A 23,108-nucleotide genomic window follows, 5' to 3' on the forward strand; every position below is an offset into this window, starting at 1 on the left:
TCTGTTGTGCAAGGTGGCCATTATTGCAACTACTAACAAAAGGAGACGGGGATTTATTTTTGTTGCACTGGGTTGTCATGAATAAGGTGAGGAGTAATCGAAATATTCATACCTTGCCGATTGGTAACCAAGCATTGCCGTAGTTGCACTCTATTTTCATAGACAGTAAACAAAACCTTGAATCAGCTAGCTTGTTGTTCCTTATAAAATGACCCTTGTGTACTTTATTTTTTTTTTTGCATGGATTCCAGTCTATGCACTCCTGTACTGAATTTAAAGACAATGAGTGGAGCAGTTTCAATTGGCCAGGAAACAAGCTGGCAGTGTTCACTCCCATAATGGCGCAATTCCCCCTTTCTTCCTTCACCTACAATACTACAAATAGCACTTTGCACTGGGAACACAATTAGGACCCTATAAGGGCTCAAGCAAGGTTCAAATGACTGATTTGGGTGATATTTTAATGCAAAAATAATTCCTAGAGAAAAGTGCTTGAATTATAACATATTTAATTTTGAAGTTCAGTTCATATGACAACGCCAAACATTATGAAACACGTTGTCCGGCGTTGGTTGTCCGCTTCTTTCCGGAGTTTTGCGTGGAGTTCAACAATTGCTTTCGACCCTCAAACAACAGGATGCTGGCCGCCATGGCAGAGTTCAGGCTGTCCACGTGGGGAACCATGGGAACAAAAAGTCTACATCCCGCCTTCTTTTCTGCTAGTTGAAGCGCCTCTACGCTAATCCCGTACGTCTCTCCGCCAACCACTAAAGCAACTGGACTCCGTGCCCAGTCATTGTGGTACGCTGCAGCATCAACTTTGGGTAGGGAGAGTTCCTCCTCGTCACTGTCTGACTCTTCAAAGTGGGAATCCCGGTGAGCGCGTGTCGTGCTGATCCAGCCGAACTCACTGGGTTTGTGGGAGGAGTTAACTTCTAGGTTTTTCTGAGTATCAGCCACACAGACACCCACGTGCTCGGGGAGGTGATCTTCCACTTCTTCCCAGGTCAAACTGGGATGAATGGGAAGGTGGAAGTGGGCGCCCATCGCTGCTCGCAGAACTTTGGGTTCCCAGATGTCAACGCAGCCTGGAGGTGAAGCGAAACATGTATTATTTTATAGAAAAAATAAAATTGTAATACTTTGAGTGACACCTTTAGTGAGAAGCACTTGGTGGCAGCCAGCAGCGGCGGCACATCTCAGCATGGTGCCCAAGTTTCCAGGGTCTCTGATGTTGTTGCATATGAGCGAGAGAGGCACAGAGTGTTTGCTGGCCTCAAAGCTCAGTCGAGACGCGTCAGGACGAGAAAATATACCTGCAAACACAAACACAGCTAAATCAACAACAATGCACACATGCAAAGTAATATCATTATTAAAATCATTATTCTTTTCTTTGCAGCGTTACCGTTAACAGACACTCACCTATGACTCCTTGTGGGGCCACAAGGTCAGACCAGAGCTTGATGTCTTCAAACTTGACTTTGACAAGCGCTGCCCTCTTCAGCTTGTCCAAAGGAAGCTCACGTAAGCGCTCAAGGGTACTGAAGAAGATGGTCTGAGGAACAGCGCCTGCGTTCAAAGCGTCACAGATCAGGCGACGACCCTCCAGGAGGACTTTGCCTTGCTGCTCCCGGAATGTTCTGGAACGGGCCACACTCACCAATTTCCTGCAAGGCAAATGACACAACGATACCACAATCAGGTGTACTTTAATTATTAAATTTACTTTCAATTGGTGGCAATTACAGATTTCAGAAAATGGTCATCGTGTGTTAATGATACTCACGCCAGTCTCTTATCTCCAGGCAAAGCCCTCTCAAAGGGGACTTCATCAGTTTTATTACTTTGAACTTTTGCTGATGATATTTGACTATTCCTGGTCTTCAAATCACTCCTGTCTCCGGGATGCTGCTCTGTTCTCAATGGAACTTTTGCCTCTTTCTTCTCCGCCGAAATTGCCTGTTTTACATCTCCTTTATGTTTTTCATTTTCTGGAAATATCACCCTAACCGGCCTCCTTCTTAATCCACGCACGTATCGTTTCGTTTCCACGCTGAAGATGTTCCCCCGTGACAAGAAAACAGCTCGTTCCAAGGAGAAGAGGTACCTCATACGGCCCATGTAAGTCGCCATGCTGCTTTGTCTTCTTCTTCTTCTCTTTCTGCATGTTATTGCCTAGTTAACTGACAGCGCCATCTTAAGTCTAGCGAAAGTTTACCGTACTGCTCGAAACGACTTCAATATTTAATCACCGCGTTATGACGTAGTATGTAAAATAATCACCCGTCTTAGTGTAATGTACTTTTAGTGAGATTTTTTTTTTCAAGTAAATGAGCTTTACACACTATGGTTAGTATTTCAATAATTTAATAATAAAATAATATCACAATTCAAACGTATGTAATATTTTCAATAATACTCGCTGTCTTCTCCAGCTGAATGAAGAAGAATCCTCGAGATAACTTTCAAAATATATATAAAATTGTGAAATATTCATCCATCCATCCATCCATTTTCTGAACCGCTTAGTCAATCAATCAAATATAAGTTATATAAATATACAATAAAAGCACCCGGGCTTTTGATTTAATGACATATCAACATTTGACAAAATTGATGTACATATGCCGTCTTAATGGGGCTTTTCTCCTAGTTAATCAATAGCAGAGAAATCGATCAACGCGGAAATTCGGTCGAATTCACGTGACCCAGATAATCATAATAATAGAGAGACAACGACATCGTCTTTCTAAAAACATGAGACGAGCGCTACATTTTGTTTTTAAAGTTGGCGACCGATCTAGAACGGCCACATTTTACCGAGATGTTTTGGGCATGAAGGTGGGTTTTTCTCTTTTTATTTTTCCCCCTCACATTCTTGCACAATTTGGTCAATGGACGTGTTAAGTAATCTCATGTGAATTGCAGGTTTTGCGTCACGAGGAATTTGTTGAAGGCTGCAAAGCAACATGCAACGGGTGAGTTGCACCCTTAACTTTGTACACATTATAAACTGTTGAATTCTGCTCTTCATACAGCCCCTATGATGGCAAATGGAGCAAGACTATGGTTGGTTTTGGTCCAGAAGATGACCATTTTGTTGCTGAGCTGACCTATAATTATGGGGTGGCTGAGTATCAACTTGGTAATGATTTTTTGGTAGGTTTGATGACACATGTGATGTAAACATATGCTAAAGTGACTATACAGTTGTGATTTATTGTTATTTTTGTTGTTGTGTTTTTGCAGGGGCTCACCCTTCAGTCAAGTCAGGCTGTTAGTAATGCCAAACGCTTGGGCTGGCCCCTCACTGAGGTGGGGGACAACCTTTACCTGACGCAGGCTCCAGGAGGGTATTGCTTCTACCTGGTGGACAAAGAACAGCCTTCCACAGGTGAGTGTCATGGGCTACTTTTGTGTGAGTGTATTTTTTTTCGCATTGCTGCAATGATGATTACTTCACTCCAGATCCCGTGCAAAAGGTTTGCCTCGGCGTATCAGACCTCGCCAAGTCCATTCATTACTGGTCAAAATTGTTGGGAATGACTGTGATGGAAAAGAATGACGACAAGAAAACAGTCCTGCTAGGCTTCGGAGACACACAGGTAACCATAAATGGATTTGATTAGATGACATGTTTACTTTTATTTCTTTTATTTTCTCAATAAAAAAGACAGTATTAAGAGAACAATGTTCTAATTTTCCCAAATACTGATATTTTTCAAAAGATTAAAGTAAACATAATATTACAATTAAATATTATTTTCTGAACAAATACCTAGTTAAAGTTAAGCATATAGTCAAGGCATAATATTTTTCAAATTTAGTGAGAATTCCTTTTCAAAATAGTCATTCTTTCTTTGGGAAATTGTGTAATATTAATGAAATAAAGTCAAGGAATAAAAGCATGTTGGAATCAAGTAATTATTTTTCCAAAATATTAAATACACTGATGAAAATACTTGGTCTTTCAAGAATAATAATATCTTTTAGAGTTTCCTGAGGCCGTAATCACAAGGGATAATTAAAGTTGAGTCCAAGTCTAATACAGCCTTTGTGTGAAAAAAGATGGAATATAACTATAATAAAGACATGATTATACAAGAAGAAAGAAGTTAGCTTTTGATACAATAATTTTTTTCCCCACTTTAAATTTGGACTTGGACTTTAAAAGACTCTGACTTACTTTTGGTACAAATTTGTGTTTAAAGTGTAAGCTGGAGCTCCGCGACATCAATGGGACTGTAAACCATGGCACAGCATTTGGAAGGATTGCCTTTTCATGCCCCCGGGATCAAGTAACATACATTTGATTATTGGTATTATTTAATAAATGAGTTGTGATACTTAGTCTTAGCATAGTGACCACTACAAGAAATATTTAAACCCTTTTTTCTTTTATATGCATGAGTCTTGCTGTCAGAAATCAGCTTTTGAATCACTGTTTACTGCAGTGAGGTTTAACGTTCATGCTATTATTACAAATATTATTCCTCAATATTAACATGTTGTCAATTTCCACAGCTTCCTGACCTGGAAGCCTTGATGAAAAAGGAGAAACAGAACATTCTCACCCCATTAGTGAGCTTGGACACCCCAGGAAAAGCCACTGTGGAGGTGGTGATTCTAGCCGACCCAGTAAGTGAATATTGATGATATTGAATCATCTGTGAAAAACATATACAATTGGTAACTTGACTTATTCATACTGTAATTTACAAATTTGTTGGGTACATAATAATGTGTTGTTTTGTGCTGATGTTTTTCTGGGGGATTTTGTGCGGGTATTTTGCCAAATGTCTTTTTCCCCAAACATGGGTCAAACTGAGCGATTGATATCCATTGAATTTAAAATTTTAAATCATAGGCAAAGCTGTATAAATGTAGTTCTCATTATTATGATTTATTTTAAAGGCAACGTATTATTCATTTTGACATGTAACTCGAGTTAAAAATATGATGCCCAAGAATTAAATGTTCAAATTAAGGAAACAAATGAAAATGATTTTAATCTACGAATCTGTTTTGAACACAAGTAAATTGCTAAATCATAGTATTACTCTATTTTTAATTTATTTGTTCTTCCCCCCTTTTAGGATGGCCATGAAATTTGCTTTGTGGGCGATGAAGCATTTCGACCACTTTCCATGGTTGACCCCAAAGGAAATGAGCTCCTGGATAAGGTCAGTGATTCTCCTACTGGTCATTTGCAAGTGTAAGACAAATTATGACAATAATGTAAAACATGTTGCAGGGAGCACAAACACCTGAACGCTTCTGATCATTCTAGCCATTTTTTGCTCAGATTGAAGTGCCCTAATAAATTTGGTGTTTTACTTATTTTTCAGGGAATGGCTGATGACAAAAGCAACGAGTGGTTTGCCAAGCACAATAGACAGAAAGCTGCAGCGTGAAGTGAACAATGCAGTCTGGAAAAACTCAACTTTCACAGGGTCCTTCACTTTCAATTACATATAGCACTTAAGGACAAAAAACGTCTTCATTTTGACGTCAAAAATGTTATTCCATAAAATTAGATGGACAACCATTTTCTGCAAAAGTGAAGGATATGGGAAATTACAATTTTGATTGTACTTTGGAAAAATCCTAGAATAAACCATACCATTGCATTTGTATGATTTGTATTAGCAGCAAGCAATAGTTTGGCATTGCTTTGCATGTGTTGCAACTTTGGAAATTGACTGATAGAACTGAGACTCACCCAACAATTTTTGGCCTGAAATGAGAGGATGTATAATTTTTCTCATGATATAATTGTTTTTCACATTATAATTACGGTACAGTGAATCAAAACTATATTTAATTAAACTTAATTCTCTACAAATTAAGCATTGAAATCAATAAAATATTACATAACATTGGGAGAGTGGAAGCTCATCACGATAGTTGCCAAATAACAGACTTAGGTTCGAGTCACAGGTTCAGTTACTATACTATACTATACTATACTATTTTCTATATACTTCATACGTGGCTTCTCACAGTATGTACTTGATTTGACTTGACTCAAGATGACTGGACTTGCTTGGATATAATAAGTAATAATTTAAAGAAATAAGTTCCTATATTGGTCACTAAACCAACCTTAAGTTTTAGCATTGGGGGGGTCGCTGTCTTATGTGCCGACACCGTGAGTTCAAGTCCCGCATATGTCGGTGTGCGTGTGAAATAAAAGGAAAAAAACCACTTTTAGCATTTTGAATACGTAATTTCTGCACAGCGTCGCCTCTTCTGGAGCCGAGAGGGGCGGAGTGTTGACGATTACTTTGCGGGCTAAACTGTCAGCTGTCACCGCTTTACTTTGCGGTGCCACAGAGCCCATTCACCATAAAAAAATGCCAGGCTAAATGAGTTTATAAAACTTGGACGGGTAAAACAAAGACACCCACTCTGCAAGAAAGTTCATTCCTCTTGCTTGGTAGAAGGTAAGAGCATTAGCCTTAGCATTAGCCTGCTAGCACAGATTTACTGCAGATTTTTTTTTCCTGCTTTGATGACGCGTCGCACGAGTTTGGGGTAACTAGATATTCTAAAGTTATCTGGCTAACTAAAATGTGTACTGTCATTTTTACAAGCGTGTTACAAGTAAGTTTTCCCGAGATGTTATTAGCTTGATGCTAATTCGTGTTGTACTGTTTTTGTACACAATAATTTGCTACCGTTACAAGGTACTTGTAGTTTTGCTTTCAGGGTTAGCAATGAAATATTACCTCTGACAATTTCATTTTGTGGGGAGGAGGCGCTTCATAGCTTTCAGAATACAGTGAAAGCAAAGGTTGTCAAGTTAAAGCACTTATGTCTCTCTTTCCATGACAGAAGCTGATAAAATAGCTCCATGTCCACACAACTTGAGACGTCATGTCTTTCCTGCTCATTTCCTTCCTCACAATTCTGTTTCTTGTCATTGTGTCATGCATCATATTCCGGTAAGTGTTCCTCAGTTTAGGAGCATCCTAACTGGCACTGGCTGTCCTTGTTTAAACGGTGTATTATTTCCACTTTCATTCTAAGATGGCTGGTCAACACTTTGGTAGTTCGAATCCTCCAGACAAAGCTGAATGCAGACTTGAAGATAAAATCAGTGGGACTGTTCTCAGTCCAAGGAGTCAGTATCCAGTTTCACCCGCTGCACACTGTGGTAAGTGACACACTGTCTAAGTGGGACATGATTGCAGCTCTTCCCATGTGGCCCTTATAGTTATTTCTTCATGACAGGAAATTGACCGAATATGGATTTCAAGCAAACTTCTGAATCAGGATTTACCGTAAGTAAAAGCATTCTGTGTTTTGACGGAACATATTGACATTATGTTGTGGTTCTTTATGGTTCCCCGTGTTTATTGATGACAGACTCCTTACCCAATAGATAATCAGAAATCATTCAGAGAATTTGATACAACACAGTATATGCACAAACATATGACCTTGCGCAACATAGGTGTTTCATGTTAATGTGATAGCGCCTCAAAAGTTTTTAATCCAAAGCACCCTGTTGCGCAAAAGAAATACACATCCACCCGTACACACTGTGTACAATGTGCCTTGCTATTACGATGATAAGATTACATTTGAACAATTTTTCATAACTGCCACCTTGGACAATAAAAAAAGATAAACACACCATGAGGCATCCACCGAGTCAAAAAGTTGCAATAATCTAACACTAGTCCTCCCTGCAATGTACAATACTGTATGTGTCCTATTGTTGCTGTTATGTGATTTAGCCCCTCACCAATTAAACTTGAAATAAATAAATCGGTAAATAAATACATACAAATAAAAACTTTTCAAAGCAATTAGTGTGTAGTGTTTGTGTTCACCATGTTTTTGTTTTTTATAAGGAAATACCTGGCATTGTGCGTGGGCGAGACAAGAGTTCGCTTCGACTTACAAGTTCCTCTCGGACCCCTGACGAAGGGGACGAGCCATGGGGAAAAAACGGGAACGGTTTCCATCAGTGCCACAACACTTCGCTTACTGTCACAAGTATGTACCAAAATACAGTGGAACTTATTTCTCCATTTTGGGGTGCAAAATGGGCTATTCCCTGACTGGTTAGAGCACCCATGACCAAGCAAGTGGAAAATATTGCATCATCGTTTTTAAAGATGCAGAGAGGGAAAGGAAGAGTCTCATATGTTCAGAGAAGTCCAAAGTCGTAGTGTATTCCGGTTCAGCTTGAAATTTCACCCAAAAGCTGAATAACTTGAACTGGTGATGAATAATAGTACAGTATAGAACATACATAAGTAGCTCGAAAAAGCAACTCACCGCCATTCTCCGCAGCTGCTGTCCTTCCACATCAGCTCAGTCAACGTGATGGTCCTGAACATGGCGCTGTCCGAGTCGCTGTGGCACATGACCGTCACGTCTGTCACGTTGTTGCTGGACCACCACAGTAAGAGGTGACTGACCACTTTCTGGTTGCACAAATGTGGTAAATTACCTTTTGTGAACAAACGTGTCGTTCCTTATAGGCTAGCGTGGGACTTCTCGGTGGGACAATTAAGCAGCAAAGTTCTCAAAAGCAGCCAGCTGGTGAGTGTCACAGTACGGACGGAATTGTACGTCAGCATGCCTAATGTGGGATCTGTTTTGCAGGACATTTGTCTGGCAGAGGTGGCGTTCAACCTGCTGCTGTCGGGCGATGTGAGTCTCCCCGAGATGAGGCCTGGCTCGCTGTCGCTACGCGTCAGGACGCTGCTGGCCGAGCTGCACGAGGGCCTCTTCCTCAGCCCCGTACTGGTAACACAGAAGACCACTCAAGACCCATCTGTTGAACAATTGCAAGGTAAGTCATTCCACTGAACTAACAAGTTTACTTTGACAGTATTTCTATGGTGCAAGGTGGCGGTCATCAGAATAACTGGCGATTGGCGCGACCGTGTTGTAAACATTGCAGAAGTAGATTTTTAACATTCATTTTTTGGGATTGCTCAGAGTGTTTGGACACGGAATTCATCAAAACGGAAGCCGTCGAACAATTCCACAGTGTCGTCCCGCACAAGGCCAAGGTGGAGTTTGACAACACAAATATAACCTTGTCCATGCACAGTCAGAAAAGGTGAGTCATGGTTTGATTTTGTGTTCTGAAATCTGCTATTGACACGTACTCCCACTCACCCAAATTTTGCAGACACCTGAACTGGACGCTCAAGTCTTTAAAGCTTTGCTACACTCGTGACAGTGAGCAGCTTCCCCTGAAGAGCTTCACCCCCGAGCTGAGCTTTCCCCAGAGCAGCCTGGATCTCCTTCTGGAGGGTCAGTGAACAGCTGGACAACACATGAAGTGAATAGAGAGTTACAAATAACGTTTTTATATTTTTTGGCCAGATGGACTGCTTTTGTCACAAACCAGGCAAAGAATTGTGTGTGTAAACACACTGAAAACATCCCTGCAGGCAAGGACACATTTTGTTGTTGTCTGAGGAAAGCCTAGAAAGATTTGCAACTTGAGTTTCTTTTTGCTGTAGGTCACTTCCATTGACATTTCTGGCTCTTTTGCTGTCAACACTTGCATTGTCCATTACCGTCACCATGAGTTCTCCCACTGGCTCAATCTTCTGCCAAGGGGACAGCTGATCCACAGAAAGGCGTCACGTCGGAAAAGGCAAGTGCTGATGGGGGAGAAACGACAACTGTAATTATTTCTTCAACAATAATATAATAATGCTAAGATATCTTTTTGTCTGTTTTATCCACAACTGCATCATTCTGTCCGTTGTGCGTAGTCCATTCGATTTTTTGCCCATCCTCCTCTTCCTCAGATGCTTGCCCCATCTGGAGGCCCCTGTGATGATCTCTTCCTCTGTGTCCAACCTCAACGTGTCTGTGCAACTTGGAGACACCACACCTTTTACCCTTGGTTTCCTCTCTGCCAGCGCAGGTACTACAGTCTAATGTCATGGCATGTTGTGGCAGTAATGCAAAATATTTTATTTTATGAATATTTTATTTATTACTTGTGTAAAAGTATAATTTATCTAGGATTGCTGTTTCAATTGTATTTTATATATTATTTTCCTTGTGCAGAACTACGACATCTTTTGGATTTAAAGGTAGACCAAGACAGCCTAGAGTCCCGCAACGTGCACCAGCGGGCCTCATTAAACTTGGACAGTTTCTGGTGGCGAGTGGGCCAAGGTTCTCATATCCAGCAAGCCCCACATCCTCCCGGCAAACACGTGTGGGGTGAAGCGCTCATTCTCGACTCCCTCGATCTTCAGGTAGGAAAAATTCAATCAGGTCCAGTCATGATGCATTTATTTGGGTGTTGAATTAAGCATAACTGTCCTGTCAATCAAGGGGAGCTGGAATCGAGCCATCAGTGAGTTGAATGGCAGCACTCCATCCTTGAGTGTGGAGTCCAGCCTGAAGGGACTCCAAGTGGAACTGTCTGAGACCTGCGCGCTGTGTTTGTCTCGTCTACTCTCTGTCATCTACACTCCAGCTGGAGGCAGGCTGTCAGATGAGCCCTTAGTGCCTCCCACTACTGCTGATGTGGGACAACCCATCTCTTCCTTGCCTCTGTTGTTCAAACTGGACTTCCATTTGGAGGATGTTAACGTTTTCACGGTCTCCAATCTAGCAGGCAGGTTTGATTTTAAACAACCTTAAAAAAATGTTCTCAGGTGAATTAATAATTAGACCTACTTATTTACTGTCCATTTAGGAGCTCTGTCTTTGAGGATGGATTCCATCAGAGCGATGACCTCGGCCGAGAGCTCGCAGCTGTCTCTGCAGGGCGTTGGGTTCTCCGTCATTAAGACACTCACGGAAAACACTGAGACATGTTGTCCTTCCTCTCAGATTGATGAGCCCATTGTCAGTCTCACCGCCACGGCACTCTGCTATCACGTCAGCACCCACACATTGCAGGTACATTTTTTAGATAGATTGGATGGGATGGACGGACGGACGGATACAAAAAATCCTAATGTGTTCTTAATATGTTTTCCCTAACAGGTTCAGTGTGAAAATGGTCTGGCCGTGGTATGGACACCCCCAGACCACATGTTTTTGTATCAGCACATGACCGAAGCATTGGATTGCTGGCATATGTTCAGCGGCGAACGAGAAGATGAGTGCCCGATCAGACCAGATGAAGGCAATCAAAGTAGTCTAAGTGTGCTGTTAGAACTGGGTGCAGCTCGCGTGACGGCTCACGTGGGCGAGCACAACTGCATTCTCCTCCACACCGAAACGCTGTCCCTCTCCAAGCACGCCGGCTCAGTGCACATGCGCACACCTGCCGTAGCGTTTAACTTTGACGGCCATGACATCATCTCCTTCAAAGGCTTGGATGTGGCGACGCACGGCGAGCTGCCGGAGATGCAGCTGCACAGGAACGCTTTCCCCTCTTTCACCACGCCTCACAACCGCATCTGGGTTTTCACCTGTCCATTCCTCTCCGTGGAGTTCCCCTACCAGTATAACTTCTCCGACACCTTCGACAGGGCTATCAGCGTGCAGAAGTGGTTAAAGACCTTGCACCGCCCGCCGGGCTCGACCTCGTCCACTCAGCTGTGCCCACCACCAGACCTCATCTTCAAAATCAATCAGTTTTCCTTCGTCTTCCTGGACGACGTCTTTGAGATCAAATTGCGTGACAATTACGAGCTGATGAAGGACGAGAGCAAAGAGAGCGCCAAGCGTCTGCAGCTGCTGGACAAGAAGGTAGCCGACCTCCGCAAGCAGCACGGCGAGCTTCTGCCGGCCAGGAAGATTGAGGAGCTTTACAGCTCGCTGGAGAAGAAACACATTGAGATCTACATTCAACGCTCACGACGCCTCTACGCCAACACCCCCATGAGGAAGTCACTGCTGACGTGGACAGTGTCCGACCTGGAGCTGGTTGTCCTGGCCGACCAGTCGCTTCACGGCCCAGAGCGTGTGAGAGAACAGCTGAGGGACATCGACAGGATCAGCCCTTTCCCCAGAGAGGGACTCCACTTGGTTGTCCAGTGGTGCCGCGTTGTCAAGTTCAAACTGACTTCATTTTTGGGTTCGTTTCCAGAGGTTGAAAAAAAAAAAACACACAGTCTTTCTATTTTTAAAGTCCCATACACTTGTGATAAAAGAAAAGACTGGTAAAAATAGTACTAATACAGCTTTTATATTCAAGTGAAAGTTAAAAGTAAAGACTCTGAAATCACTCCTTGACCAACTTTCTCTGACTTGAAATGTTTTTTAAATTGCGCCCTTTTCTGTGGGGGTTGAAATAAGTAGAAAGCCTACTTTTACAAATAAGGAATAGGAAGTACAGTTATCTGTTTTCAAGCGTAGGAGGTATGAGTAACTAGTTGTCAGAAGAAAATATACTCAAGTAACAAGTTGAAAGAATATATCTACTTAAGTGAAGTAAAAAAATGTTCTTTATAACTTCCCACCATTTATAGTTTGACAAAATCTCAATGAATAATTACTTAGTCTATGTCTCATCGTTAACTTTGTTTTTGTCTGTCCAGTGAGAATTCGGGACTACCCGCGCTACCTGTTTGAGATCCGTGACTGGTCGCTGTCAGGACGCCTTATCGGGACCGAGCAGGACGGACAGGTCAGAGCTCACCGGAAAGAAACGGTTTCGCTAGGCCTGCCATGGGGAGATGTGACGGTGCACAGGAATATGCCGCCCCTAAAGTTCTACTACGACTTCAAATGTGAGTTCCTGTGGTTTCACAATGTCCCCCATATTGGGGCTAACTTCAGTAGAGTACACACATAACCAAATTTTAGCATTTTTCCTCCCTTTGGCAATTGGGTTAGATTTTTACAAATCACTAAATGAGTGTACCAGCTTTACAGAAGACTGAATTTACAGTGGACTCATTATTTGTATGCAGCCAACATTTGCCTCTACACCATCGTCTGGGGGCCGTGTTGGGACCCGGCGTGGACCCTGATCGGTCAGTCGGTTGACCTGCTCACCAAACTGACGGCAGACCCCTCACCTCTGCTCGCCTGGTGGGACAAAAGTCGCCTCTTGCTACATGGACGCTTTGTCATGGACATTGAGCAAGCCAATCTTCATCAGCTTGCCACAGAGGTAAAACTCCAGAATATATCATTCATTGTTAAAATATCCAGATTTCAAAAGTTTATTTAGGGGTAGAGGGTGCTGCTTTTTTTTTTTATCAGAAACTGAATGCAAATGAGCTCATCAGTTATCTTTTAATTGTCAACGTTTCAACAGTCACGTTGGTGAATGTTAAGACTTTTACCCGCATTGTTTAGGAATAAGAAGTGATTGATCTTGATTTTGTATGATGGGTTAAATTGCTCCAGTAATCTGGCTGTTCCTCTGGAAAAAAAACCTTACCGGAGGTTGAACAAAATATCTTTCCTACTGTCCTTTTACGCAATCTAATATAAGAACTTTGCATTGATACAGGACCCTTACAACACCACAGAGAACTTGCACTGGGAATGGAGCAAGCTCAACTTTGACTGGAACCCCGGACAGTTTGTCTTTAAAGGAGATTTAAATGTCAACGTCAGAACGGCATCAAAGTGAGTATGTTTAGTTTGAATCAATCTTTTTTTTTCTTACTTTAAAACAGAGCCCAGATATCATAATGACAGTTTTCTGGCATTATTTTCCCAAAATACACAAGGTAAAGAAATATTTCTCTTTTCGCTTAACTCCACTTCTCACCCTGGTTGTGGGGAATGAGAGGAGTGGGCCCTTGCCCATGCAAATGCACAGCAGAGTGCTCGAGGATTGCAACAAAATGAAGTGATGGGTACTTAACATTTCCAACCTGGTCACTTTGAACTAAATATAGCGACTTTCGTCCTATTTTTAACAATTTTGACACTAAATTTAACATCTTTGATTCCATATCTAGCTACTTTTCATACTACTTTAAATGACTTTTAAAAAAAAAAGAACAGAAGAATAAAGTGTGTGCGTCCATGCGTGCGTGAATACTACACTGAAGTTCACTGTGCTTGATATAACTTTCTTCTTTTTCCATCTTAGGTATGATGACATCTGCTTTCTCCACCTTCCCAATTTGTGTATGACTCTGGACCTGCAGTGGCTCTGCCATGGCAACCCTCACGATCACCACGCCGTCACACTTTGCTCGACAGAGAACGTTGCGAGTGTGACCTCGGGACAGCCTCATGACTCTTACAGGGCATTTCGCTCGGAGAATCTCAACTTGTCTATCACAATGGACCTTAACCAGCACTGTGGCTCCGGTGAGTGTTTGTGTACGTGCATGTGTGTGAGTGGCATATTAAAAGCTTCTATTTTCCAGAATCATCCCAGCCGAGAATCTTGCTGTACAGTAGCACTCTGCGCTGGATGCAGAACTTCTGGGCCACCTGGACCGGTGTGTCTCGGCCCATATGCAGAGGAAAGCTCTTTCATAGCCTCAAACCTGTGCGAAGGAAGCTGGGTCAGCATTACAAGCAGATGTCCTACACAGCTGCCTTCCCACAATTACAAGTATGTGTTGCCTCTCCTCCTTGCATTATGTATGCAGTCATGTTATCTGTCCTTGGGTTATACAGTGCAGCATTGGATTTGTGTGTCCTTCAGGTTCACTACTGGGCATCCTTTGCCCAGCAAAGAGGTATTCAAGTGGAGTGTAAAAAGGGCCACGTCTTCACTCGAGGGGATCAAAGACTAATTCCGCAGGGTATTTTTTTTTTTTTTAATTTCATTTCAAAATGAATGTTTTATTATTATTTTTATTTGATGCAACTCTCTTTTATATCATGCATGTCTGCTCAAACAGCTGGCACTGTCATGAGGAGGCTGATCTCGGAATGGAATGTGACTCAGATGGTGAGCGAGTTGTCGCAGGTGACCGTGCACCTGATGGCCTCCACGTGGGACGAGACGGCCGACCACCAGATGAACGCTCAGGTGAACAAGACCCACCTGCTCAGCCTGTCCTCCCTGAGCTACCAGCGACAGAGCAACCGTGTGGAAGAGGTGATGCTGTACATCTACAAGCATCAATCTTGCTGTGGTGTTTTTGTGTAATGTGTTGTTTTGATCTTGACAGGAAGTGAATCCAAAGGATGAGACCAACGCTACATACACTCACAAGCTACGCCTTGTGGACCTGCGCGCCTCCTGGACCACCACCAACAGGAACATAGCATTTGGGCTGTATGACGGTTACAAAAAGGCCTCAGTCCTGAAGAGAAACCTCTCCACCGAAGCGCTGAAGGGCCTGCGAATTGACACGCAGCTCCAGGCCAAGAAGCTGAAGCGCTCGCCTTCAAACTATTCACCCACCACTGCGCCCACCACACCTGTTGTGTCCACACTAAGTCGAGCTGAGAAAAGTCCGCATGAGGGTGAGGACTGGACCTCATTTAAAAAAAAAAAATAGGGTGTACAACATACCAAAAAAAGCACCACAGCACACCACGGAGTGTACGTGGCATATCATTCTGTGATTGAATGTGATAGAATCCATAGAAATAAACTCCAAATAAATCCACAGTCAAAATAAATTCTCTGTCAAATGTAACATATTGATGCAAACACTCCACTCTGCAGCTATTCTTCTTGAACCACTATTGAGCACAGTGGAAATAAGCATAACAATGGGAATAATCCACAAAGTCAGGGAAAATTGCAATAATTTTATCTTATTGCTCTTTCTCTCTATAGGAACATCCATGCTCCAGAAGCTTATTGAAGAGACAGACAAGTTTGTGGTGTTTTCCGAAGAGGACTCGGGTGTCAGTGACCAGCTGTGCGGCATCGCAGCCTGTCAGACTGATGACGTCTACAACCGAAACTGGTTTATTGAGTTGGTCAACTGCCAGGTAGACTACCTTCAAAGCCATGCTGAGAGCTTAATTTAATAAGATCGCAAATCGCAGTCTCCAAATTGAATGTTCACTCAAACAGTTAGACCTCTGTGTTTAAAAGAGCCTTTTGCTATTTTTGATGCTTTTCACCATGGAACATTTAGAAGAGCGCCGCGAGGGAAAAATGTAGTTTAAAGTGATGAAATTCAAATCACACTGAATGTGCGATATAAATCTGTTTGCATATACTTTTCCCGAGGTGTAAAAAAATCAAATGTGCCACACACAGATGATGTTGCGTGGGACAGAGACAGCCGGCTGCGTGCTGGTGTCTGCGGCCAAGGCCCAATTGCTGCAGTGTGAGCACCATCCGTCCTGGTACAATGACACCTTGAAGCAGAAGACCACCTGGACCTGCCTGCTGGATGGCATGCAGTACTTTGCCACCATGGAGCCCAACCCATCGGAACAGGAGGACTGGCAGCTGTGGTTAGAGGTGGGCTAAACTCTTGCTGAGTATTGAGACTTTAGAGGTCGCTCTGTTTTTAATGTTACTTAACTCATTTCCCAGAAGTGCTTTCAAAATTGACTATTTGATTTCATCAGATTTGAACAACTACCAGGGATCGTTCAAAGACGGACTAATTGTAGAAATTTCATGATAAAAAAAAACAACAAGTGTACCATATAGCTTTTTGCGACTTTGTGTTCAGGTAAAAAACATTGAGGAGCACCGGCAGCGGAATCTTGACTCGGTGCTGGAGCTGATGGAGAGTGGCCAGGCCGTGGGTGGAATGGTGAGCACCACGACAGGTATGACTGATGACACACAGACTGCTCTCACAAAGCCCCTTGTAAGTGAAAAACAAATGATGCAAAAAGCACTGGCAAATGAAGTTCACCTGTAAATGTTATAGTCCGTTTTTAGTGATCTTGCAATTCATCTGACAACTGACTTTTTTCTGAGGAGCTTATAAACCCAATTTAACCATCAAGATGTATGTGCGCGCACAGACTGGAACCAGCCGGCGCAGGTGAACGAGGCCCAGCAGGTCCAGCGCATCATCTCCCGCTGCAGCTGCCGAATGCACTACATCAGTTACAGTCACGACATCAACCCGGAGCTCGCCACACAAATTAAACCACCGGAGCTGAGAAACCACCATGAAAAGGAAGACCTGCTGAAAAAGCAGGCCGGTGTGTGTGGTTCCCATACAGATTGTGCTATTTCAGCATCAATTTACTCATGATTTAATCATTTCCCAGGTGCTGTGGACACGTTCACCCTCATTCACCACGACCTGGAAATATCCACCAATCCCATTCAATATGCCATGATTCTGGACATCGTGAACAACCTCTTGCTCCATGTGGAGCCAAGACGCAAGGTGGGGCAATACCAGAGCAGCTGCTCCTATCTATGTTTTTCTTGGCTGATGGGTTTTTTTTTGTTTTTTTTTTACTTCTATCAATGTTCCCCCTGCAGGAGCACAGTGAGAAGAAGCAGCGTGTGCGCTTCCAGTTGGAGATCTCTAGTAACCCCGAGGAGCAGCGCAGCAGCATCTTGCATCTCCAGGAGGCGGTTCGGCAGCACCTGGCCCAGATAAGACGCCTGGAGAAGCAAATTTACTCCAACATCAAGGTGAGTTGTACATTGTTGCCTTGCACTTTGCAAGGGTTCTAGCAAGGGCCATTAATATTAACACATACTGGAGTTATCCATTCAGTAGTAAGGCATCCTACATAGAAAATAGTAAAAAGGTGAGAATGTTGCCTCGTATATTTAATTGGGGGAAAGTGGCACCCTAAGGTGAACAAAAACAATTTTGTTTAGTTTTTTTGTAAGATTACAAATGTATGTATTTTATTTGTCACGAGGAACAAGTGTAATTTTTTGTGTGAAGTTGGACAGTATTAAAAAATGCAAAATGGTGTCAATTCTAAAGCTATTCATACATCTAAGCCCATCCTTGTCTTATTCTTTCTTGATTGATCACCAATTCCAAGGCACAACCCGAGGAGTTGAGTACTGACGAGCTGAACGAGATCAATACGCAACTGCAGAACCAGCTCAACCAGGAGAAAAATGACATGCAGATGAAGAGCGAGGAGCTTAACATCCTCATCAGGTTCTCACCACATCTGCACCGTTTCAGTGATCTTGGTCTTCTCTAAATCAGGGGCGGGCGAAGTCATACACGTAGGCTACTTGTGCTTAACATCCCATTTCTTCTCAGGTGCTTTAAGGACTTCCAACTGCAGCGGGCCAACAAGCTAGAGCTGCGCAAGCCGCCGGAAGACGTGAGCGTGGCGAGAAGGACCGAGATCTATTTTGCTCAGGCACGCTGGTGTCTGACTGAAGAGGATGGCCAGTTGGGAATTGCTGAACTGGAGCTGCAGAGGTTCATGTACAGTAAGGTGAGGGACGACAAGGGCTGGGCCGAAAATAAAATCTTCATTTCTTCACCTTGTAGTATTTCTATGTAGTTTTTTGTGAGAAAAAAAATTATTTTAGCTGTAGGAAAAGTAATCTAATGTAGCAGCCAAATTGTTTAGTTGGCAACACTGACTCGTACACTAAATAAGAAATAGTTCTTACAAAAAAGATCAGATGAATGAATAGAATGGGATAATTGCCAGGCCAAGGAAAAACAATGCTGGTCTTTCAGCTGGGCTTCCGTAGTTGACTCGTTCTTTCCTCAAACAGCTCAACAAGTCTGATGACACAGCAGAGCATCTGCTGGAGTTGGGATGGTTCACCATGAACAACCTGCTGCCCAATGCAGCCTACAAGGTAATGTCTGTCAAGTCCACTAAATGCTCATCATAAGCATCAAACTGCCAAGTGTAGCCTTGGGTCTTTGCCAAAAAAAAAGCCATTTCTAAAGGTGTATATTATTACTGAAGTAAGATCTATTTTTTTTATTGAAACAAAATGCATTTTAATTTTTTAAAGATTACTTAGAGATTATTTCCAGATAAAGTATGTATTGATTTTTCACCTTTTTTCTTAAAAATCTTCAATTTTTTTTAGTTCCAGAGGTAGAATTGTGAGGATGTCCTTGGAGAAATTTCTCCTATATAATTGGTCCCTGCAATCAAAAAGTTTGAGAATTTATGTTATTCTGTCACCATTTACTAAATTGCTAAATTGGAAAATGCTTTTTAAATTGTCTACATTGTCTGCCTGGTTTCCCGCATGCAGCGTGTGAGGGTACGTATGCACATAGCTGTTTGTCTGTGTTGATGCCATCGTGTTTGTCCACATGACATCATCGCCCACTGGTCCATGAGTTCTCCATTCACAAACAGCATCATTTATTACATTGTGTCTTAAAAGCATGAGGCCATTAGTGAATTAAAGTCTCCGTGCTTTTTTCTATTGTGAAAAGTTGCAGATGTTACGATTGACTAGAGAGATAAATGATGAATTTATCCATGAAATGTTCATGTGGACATTTTTTCATCCTATGGATTATTTCTTGTGTTAATTTCTATTGTGCAAGGTAATCATCCTGAATAACTGGCAAGAGGCGCGATTGCATGAGTCATGCATGTGCTCGTGCGTGACAGCGCATTATTTGACAGATGATTGGCATTTCTTTATATCTGTAAGTTTTATGACTATTGTACATTGTGGCAGTATCATTAAGCATGATCCATATATTGCATGCATGTGCCAGGACGGGAACTTTTATTTTGACTTATTGCTTATTTATCATTGTAGTTCTATTGTGCAGGGTTAAAATTGTCATAAATAGGTGGCATGAAGAGCATCAACAGCATTGATGATTTGACTTTCATATTGTGCCATATGTTTCCAAAAGAACAATTGACATTGTGGATCATTTTGAGTCATTGCATTTGAATTATGCAAGTTGACTGATATCATGAAAAACTGATAATGCATCAGAACATTCGCACTAACCAAATGTACTAGACTTTATTTGCCAAATAGACTCAAGGACATCGAAGTGAATATGTTCAAAAGGATAAAGTGCAGGAGTATTTATTTATTTTTTTCATGACACCTCTTTCAATAGGTGGTGCTTCGCCCTCAGAGCCCCTGTCAGTCAGGACGTCAGTTTGCCTTGCGCATTTTCAGCAAGGTGCGCCCCCCGGTGGGCGGGATCTCTGTCAAGGAGCACTTTGAGGTGAAGAAAGTCACACATTCCTCGTCATCATCACAGCCCCCTCCACCCCCACACTGACAAAAAAAAAAATCTCATGTTTTCAGGTAAATGTGGTGCCTCTCACTATCCAGCTCATGTACCACTTCTTCAAGAGGATGATGGGATTCTTCTTCCCCGGGAGGAACGTTGAAGAAGAGGAGGTAACAGACGAAGAGGACAAGTTCCGACTGGTTACCACAGGTATGTTTCTGCATTGGTGTCTTGTTTATTTTGTAATTTCACACTCACTAGAATTGATATTAGCCCTGACTTCAGCTTTTGGGTAACAGAGCTCGGTCTACAGATTTAAAGTAGAAACACAGATGGATAAAAGTCCTTGAGTCAACAAAAAGTCATTTAAAAGCTGAGTTCAGCAGTTAGACAAATCAATTTGGAACCATTCATTTGGAAAATAATATGATATACTTACCTAAATATAAAATACTGAAAGGCTCAAATTGTGCAGGAGAGCGTAATCCATCAATCCCTGATTACATTTGATAATGTCAAAGAGCACGGGGTTACTGATTTTATATTTGGTCAAGTTAAAAAAAAAATAATGAAGATAAAATAATAATAATATTTTTTATTCATTCTATCTACCCTCCACATTGCAGGCATCCCTGTGAAGACTCGTCAGTCTTCCGAAGACACCATGGGTGCGATGGGCCCCAGTAAAGGCGTTGCCCAAGGGATGAACCGCAGCACTGGTGTCAGGAGGTCGTTCAGGAAACCTCTTGAGGTATTGATACTTGCAGTTGACCGTGTTAGGGTTAGATACAAAAGATTGTAATGGTGCTCTGTGTATTTTCCTTTACCAGCATCCTGTTGACGACATTGACAAGATGAAGGAGCGAGCAGCCATGAACAACTCCTTCATTTACATCAAGATTCCTCAAGTGCCGCTCTGTGTTAGCTATAAGGTGACTAATGTTGGCAAGATGTAATCATCATCTTAGAGCTGATTGATTGCATGAAACTGATTGATTCATTAATTTAATCTTGAAATGACTGGGGTGAATTGATTGGAGCACTGGGATCAACTCACAGAGGAACTGGAGTTCATTTGATCTCCAGTTGTGGAAAACAATGGAAAAGTGTTCTTTTTAGTTTGAACTGGTTTGCCCGAACGAGAACCCTGCGTGGCATTTTGCCCAATGGTACCTGGTCGATTGTTGCACCTTTTGGTGCTGTAAATGGGAAATGTTTATTGTGAGTTGAACATAACTAGAAGTCACAGGACCGGCAAAACTATGAAGGAAAAAAAGTATGACTTGGAGTCTGAAAAATAGTGCGTGTGTGTTCGATCAATTTAATTGCAAAATTAATCAACCAAGGAAATATGGCGTGAGCATGAGTGTACTATAAGTGATGATCATCCTCAGGGAGAAAAAAGCAGCGTGGACTGGAAGGACCTCAACCTGGTGTTACCATGCTTGGAGTACCACAACAACACCTGGACGTGGTTGGACTTCGCCATGGCTGTGAAGCGAGACAGCCGCAAGGCTCTGGTTGCACAAGTATGACAAACGAGCAAAAACGCATACAATCATAATCATCTCGATCCAGATCTGTACAAAGTCCTCTTGAAGAAAAGTTGCTTGTTGCGTGTCAGTTGGAAAATGACATGAAAAATAAAAAGTAGCTACTTACTCAAATAAAACTAGCAGCGCCGTTATAACTTTGCAAGTCACGGGGTAGTGTATGGTCGCTAACGAGTCTGTGGCTACCTAGCACAAGAAGCTAACATGCTGATTAATAGCTTAACTTTTACTGGATACTGGAGCAACATATTCAATGCTCCCCAATCTTCTTCCTGCATATCAGATGATCAAGGAGAAGCTGCGTCTGAAGCCCGCCGCCGGTGGCGCTGACCCACGCGGCAAGACGTTAGACGGCAAGGCCGACTCGGGCCTGCAACAGCAGGAAGAGGACGAAAAGGCTCGGCTGCTCATTGGACTCAGCGCCGCCGACAAGAGTTCCGGCAAAAAGAGCATCTTCAGCCGACGCAAGTGAGTTGGAGGCCCACACCAATTTTCAGAGGCATTGTTTTGTGTCGTCGTATTATGTGATCCTGCTGATATTCACATTGCAAAAAAAAGCAAAGCCTTCGGGTGCCTGTTGATTCTAAATATGACCAAACGCTAACTAAGCATCGTCACTGCATTTCAGCCAATAAGCACAATTGCTTGTTAACACATTCTGAGCGCTTCCTGCTGGTTCAGGAACACGTATGAGAACCTCGCCTATGTCGTCTGCTGTAAGAGTTGCATTAATACAAGATAAAAAAAAATATATATATGTGACAGTTTATTAAAAATGGATGCATCTCAATAAATTAAGACAGTGTTTCCCCCTACCTTTGAGTTATTTTACAAAAAGAAAAATCTTTGGCACACCACCAAACAAAAATGTCCCAAAAAATACGTACACGACAGGCAATTGTGAGATACGACCGGAGCTCTATGCTGGCAGGAAGATTTGATCATCAAAGGCAGTTATTTGTTTGTTTGACATACAGCTGACGACTGATAGTTGAATACAAACGGTGGAGGAACTCATGTGGATAGGTAAAATACCAAACACTTATTGGCATGTTCTCCTGATAGCTCTGACTCTCACCTGGGATCAGCTCCATCTTACTCATGACCCTAATAATAATCACTATAGAAAGTAGATGGACAGAAAAATAAGGCAGAAATTATTTCATGAATACATTCTATTCACAGGTTTCCCTTTTTGAATTCAACAATTTAAATAAAGTTTTCTACACAGGTCAAGTCTTGCTGCAAAAATGTATACCCACTCACAAATGATTTTTACATATTGATGCCACAAAACGGTAGTCAAGCAACATGTTTATAATGGACACACGGTAACTTTAGCCCAACCTGCCCACAAAAAAAGCTAATTTCTTTCTGAGAATAATAAAGGATTCCCTTAAAAGTATGGTACAACCAATATGTGGGGGTTTCAGTGTATTCTGATTTATTGAGATGCAGACTGCTTTTTTACTTTCTTTTATATAATAAAGTAATTTGAATAAAGTATTTGTTTCTGATGTTTGTATTTATATACAATCCCATCTAAAAGACATCAAAAGATCAAGTTCCATCATTTGATTTTTTTAGC

At 42.1% G+C, this 23,108-nt stretch overlaps 3 protein-coding genes across 6 annotated transcripts; 2 read left to right on the forward strand and 1 right to left on the reverse strand.

The window, feature by feature from the left end:
• Positions 1–221: 221 nt before the first annotated feature.
• mrm3a (mitochondrial rRNA methyltransferase 3a) lies at positions 222–2,207 on the reverse strand. The gene is made up of 4 exons (XM_085916885.1): positions 1,790–2,207; positions 1,426–1,670; positions 1,155–1,316; positions 222–1,088 (listed from the first exon to the last, which is right to left on the reverse strand). Exons 1-4 carry the CDS (start codon positions 2,134–2,136, stop codon positions 547–549), a joined length of 1,296 nt encoding a protein of 431 aa, XP_085773011.1. The 5' UTR covers positions 2,137–2,207; the 3' UTR covers positions 222–546.
• Positions 2,208–2,678: 471 nt separating this feature from the next.
• On the forward strand, positions 2,679–5,637 carry glod4 (glyoxalase domain containing 4). Of its 2 annotated transcripts, none has more exons than XM_085916286.1 (9): positions 2,679–2,844; positions 2,932–2,981; positions 3,042–3,162; positions 3,253–3,397; positions 3,472–3,608; positions 4,215–4,301; positions 4,528–4,641; positions 5,100–5,186; positions 5,352–5,637. In XM_085916286.1, exons 1-9 carry the CDS (start codon positions 2,761–2,763, stop codon positions 5,415–5,417), a joined length of 891 nt encoding a protein of 296 aa, XP_085772412.1. In that variant the 5' UTR covers positions 2,679–2,760; the 3' UTR covers positions 5,418–5,637. The 2 variants fall into 2 exon arrangements, with proteins under 2 accessions (XP_085772412.1, XP_085772413.1); XM_085916287.1 differs by having other exon boundaries at positions 3,268–3,397.
• A 586-nt stretch (positions 5,638–6,223) lies between these two features.
• On the forward strand, positions 6,224–23,018 carry LOC147054568 (bridge-like lipid transfer protein family member 2). Of its 3 annotated transcripts, XM_085916285.1 has the most exons (41): positions 6,224–6,449; positions 6,841–6,950; positions 7,036–7,162; positions 7,240–7,289; positions 7,866–8,010; positions 8,311–8,429; positions 8,502–8,562; positions 8,626–8,815; positions 8,965–9,088; positions 9,161–9,285; positions 9,358–9,425; positions 9,498–9,634; positions 9,792–9,910; positions 10,057–10,250; positions 10,330–10,615; positions 10,697–10,902; positions 10,990–12,028; positions 12,492–12,683; positions 12,867–13,069; positions 13,415–13,533; positions 14,006–14,229; positions 14,289–14,479; positions 14,573–14,672; positions 14,772–14,971; positions 15,045–15,342; positions 15,662–15,819; positions 16,094–16,300; positions 16,518–16,617; positions 16,819–17,001; positions 17,071–17,192; positions 17,291–17,446; positions 17,812–17,933; positions 18,042–18,222; positions 18,512–18,598; positions 19,848–19,958; positions 20,042–20,177; positions 20,594–20,718; positions 20,798–20,899; positions 21,362–21,496; positions 21,804–21,831; positions 21,943–23,018. In XM_085916285.1, the coding sequence occupies exons 2-41, from the start codon at positions 6,883–6,885 to the stop codon at positions 21,990–21,992; spliced, it is 6,588 nt and encodes a 2,195-aa protein (XP_085772411.1). In that variant the 5' UTR covers positions 6,224–6,449; positions 6,841–6,882; the 3' UTR covers positions 21,993–23,018. The 3 variants fall into 3 exon arrangements, with proteins under 3 accessions (XP_085772411.1, XP_085772410.1, XP_085772409.1); XM_085916284.1 differs by having other exon boundaries at positions 14,772–14,902; positions 21,804–23,018; XM_085916283.1 differs by having other exon boundaries at positions 6,225–6,449; positions 21,804–23,018.
• The last annotated feature ends 90 nt before the right edge of the window (positions 23,019–23,108 follow it).

This window comes from Syngnathus leptorhynchus, chromosome 7, assembly GCF_054491065.1.
Source record: "Syngnathus leptorhynchus isolate UIUO chromosome 7, UIUO_Slep, whole genome shotgun sequence".
NCBI classification, from domain to species: Eukaryota; Metazoa; Chordata; class Actinopteri; order Syngnathiformes; family Syngnathidae; genus Syngnathus; species Syngnathus leptorhynchus.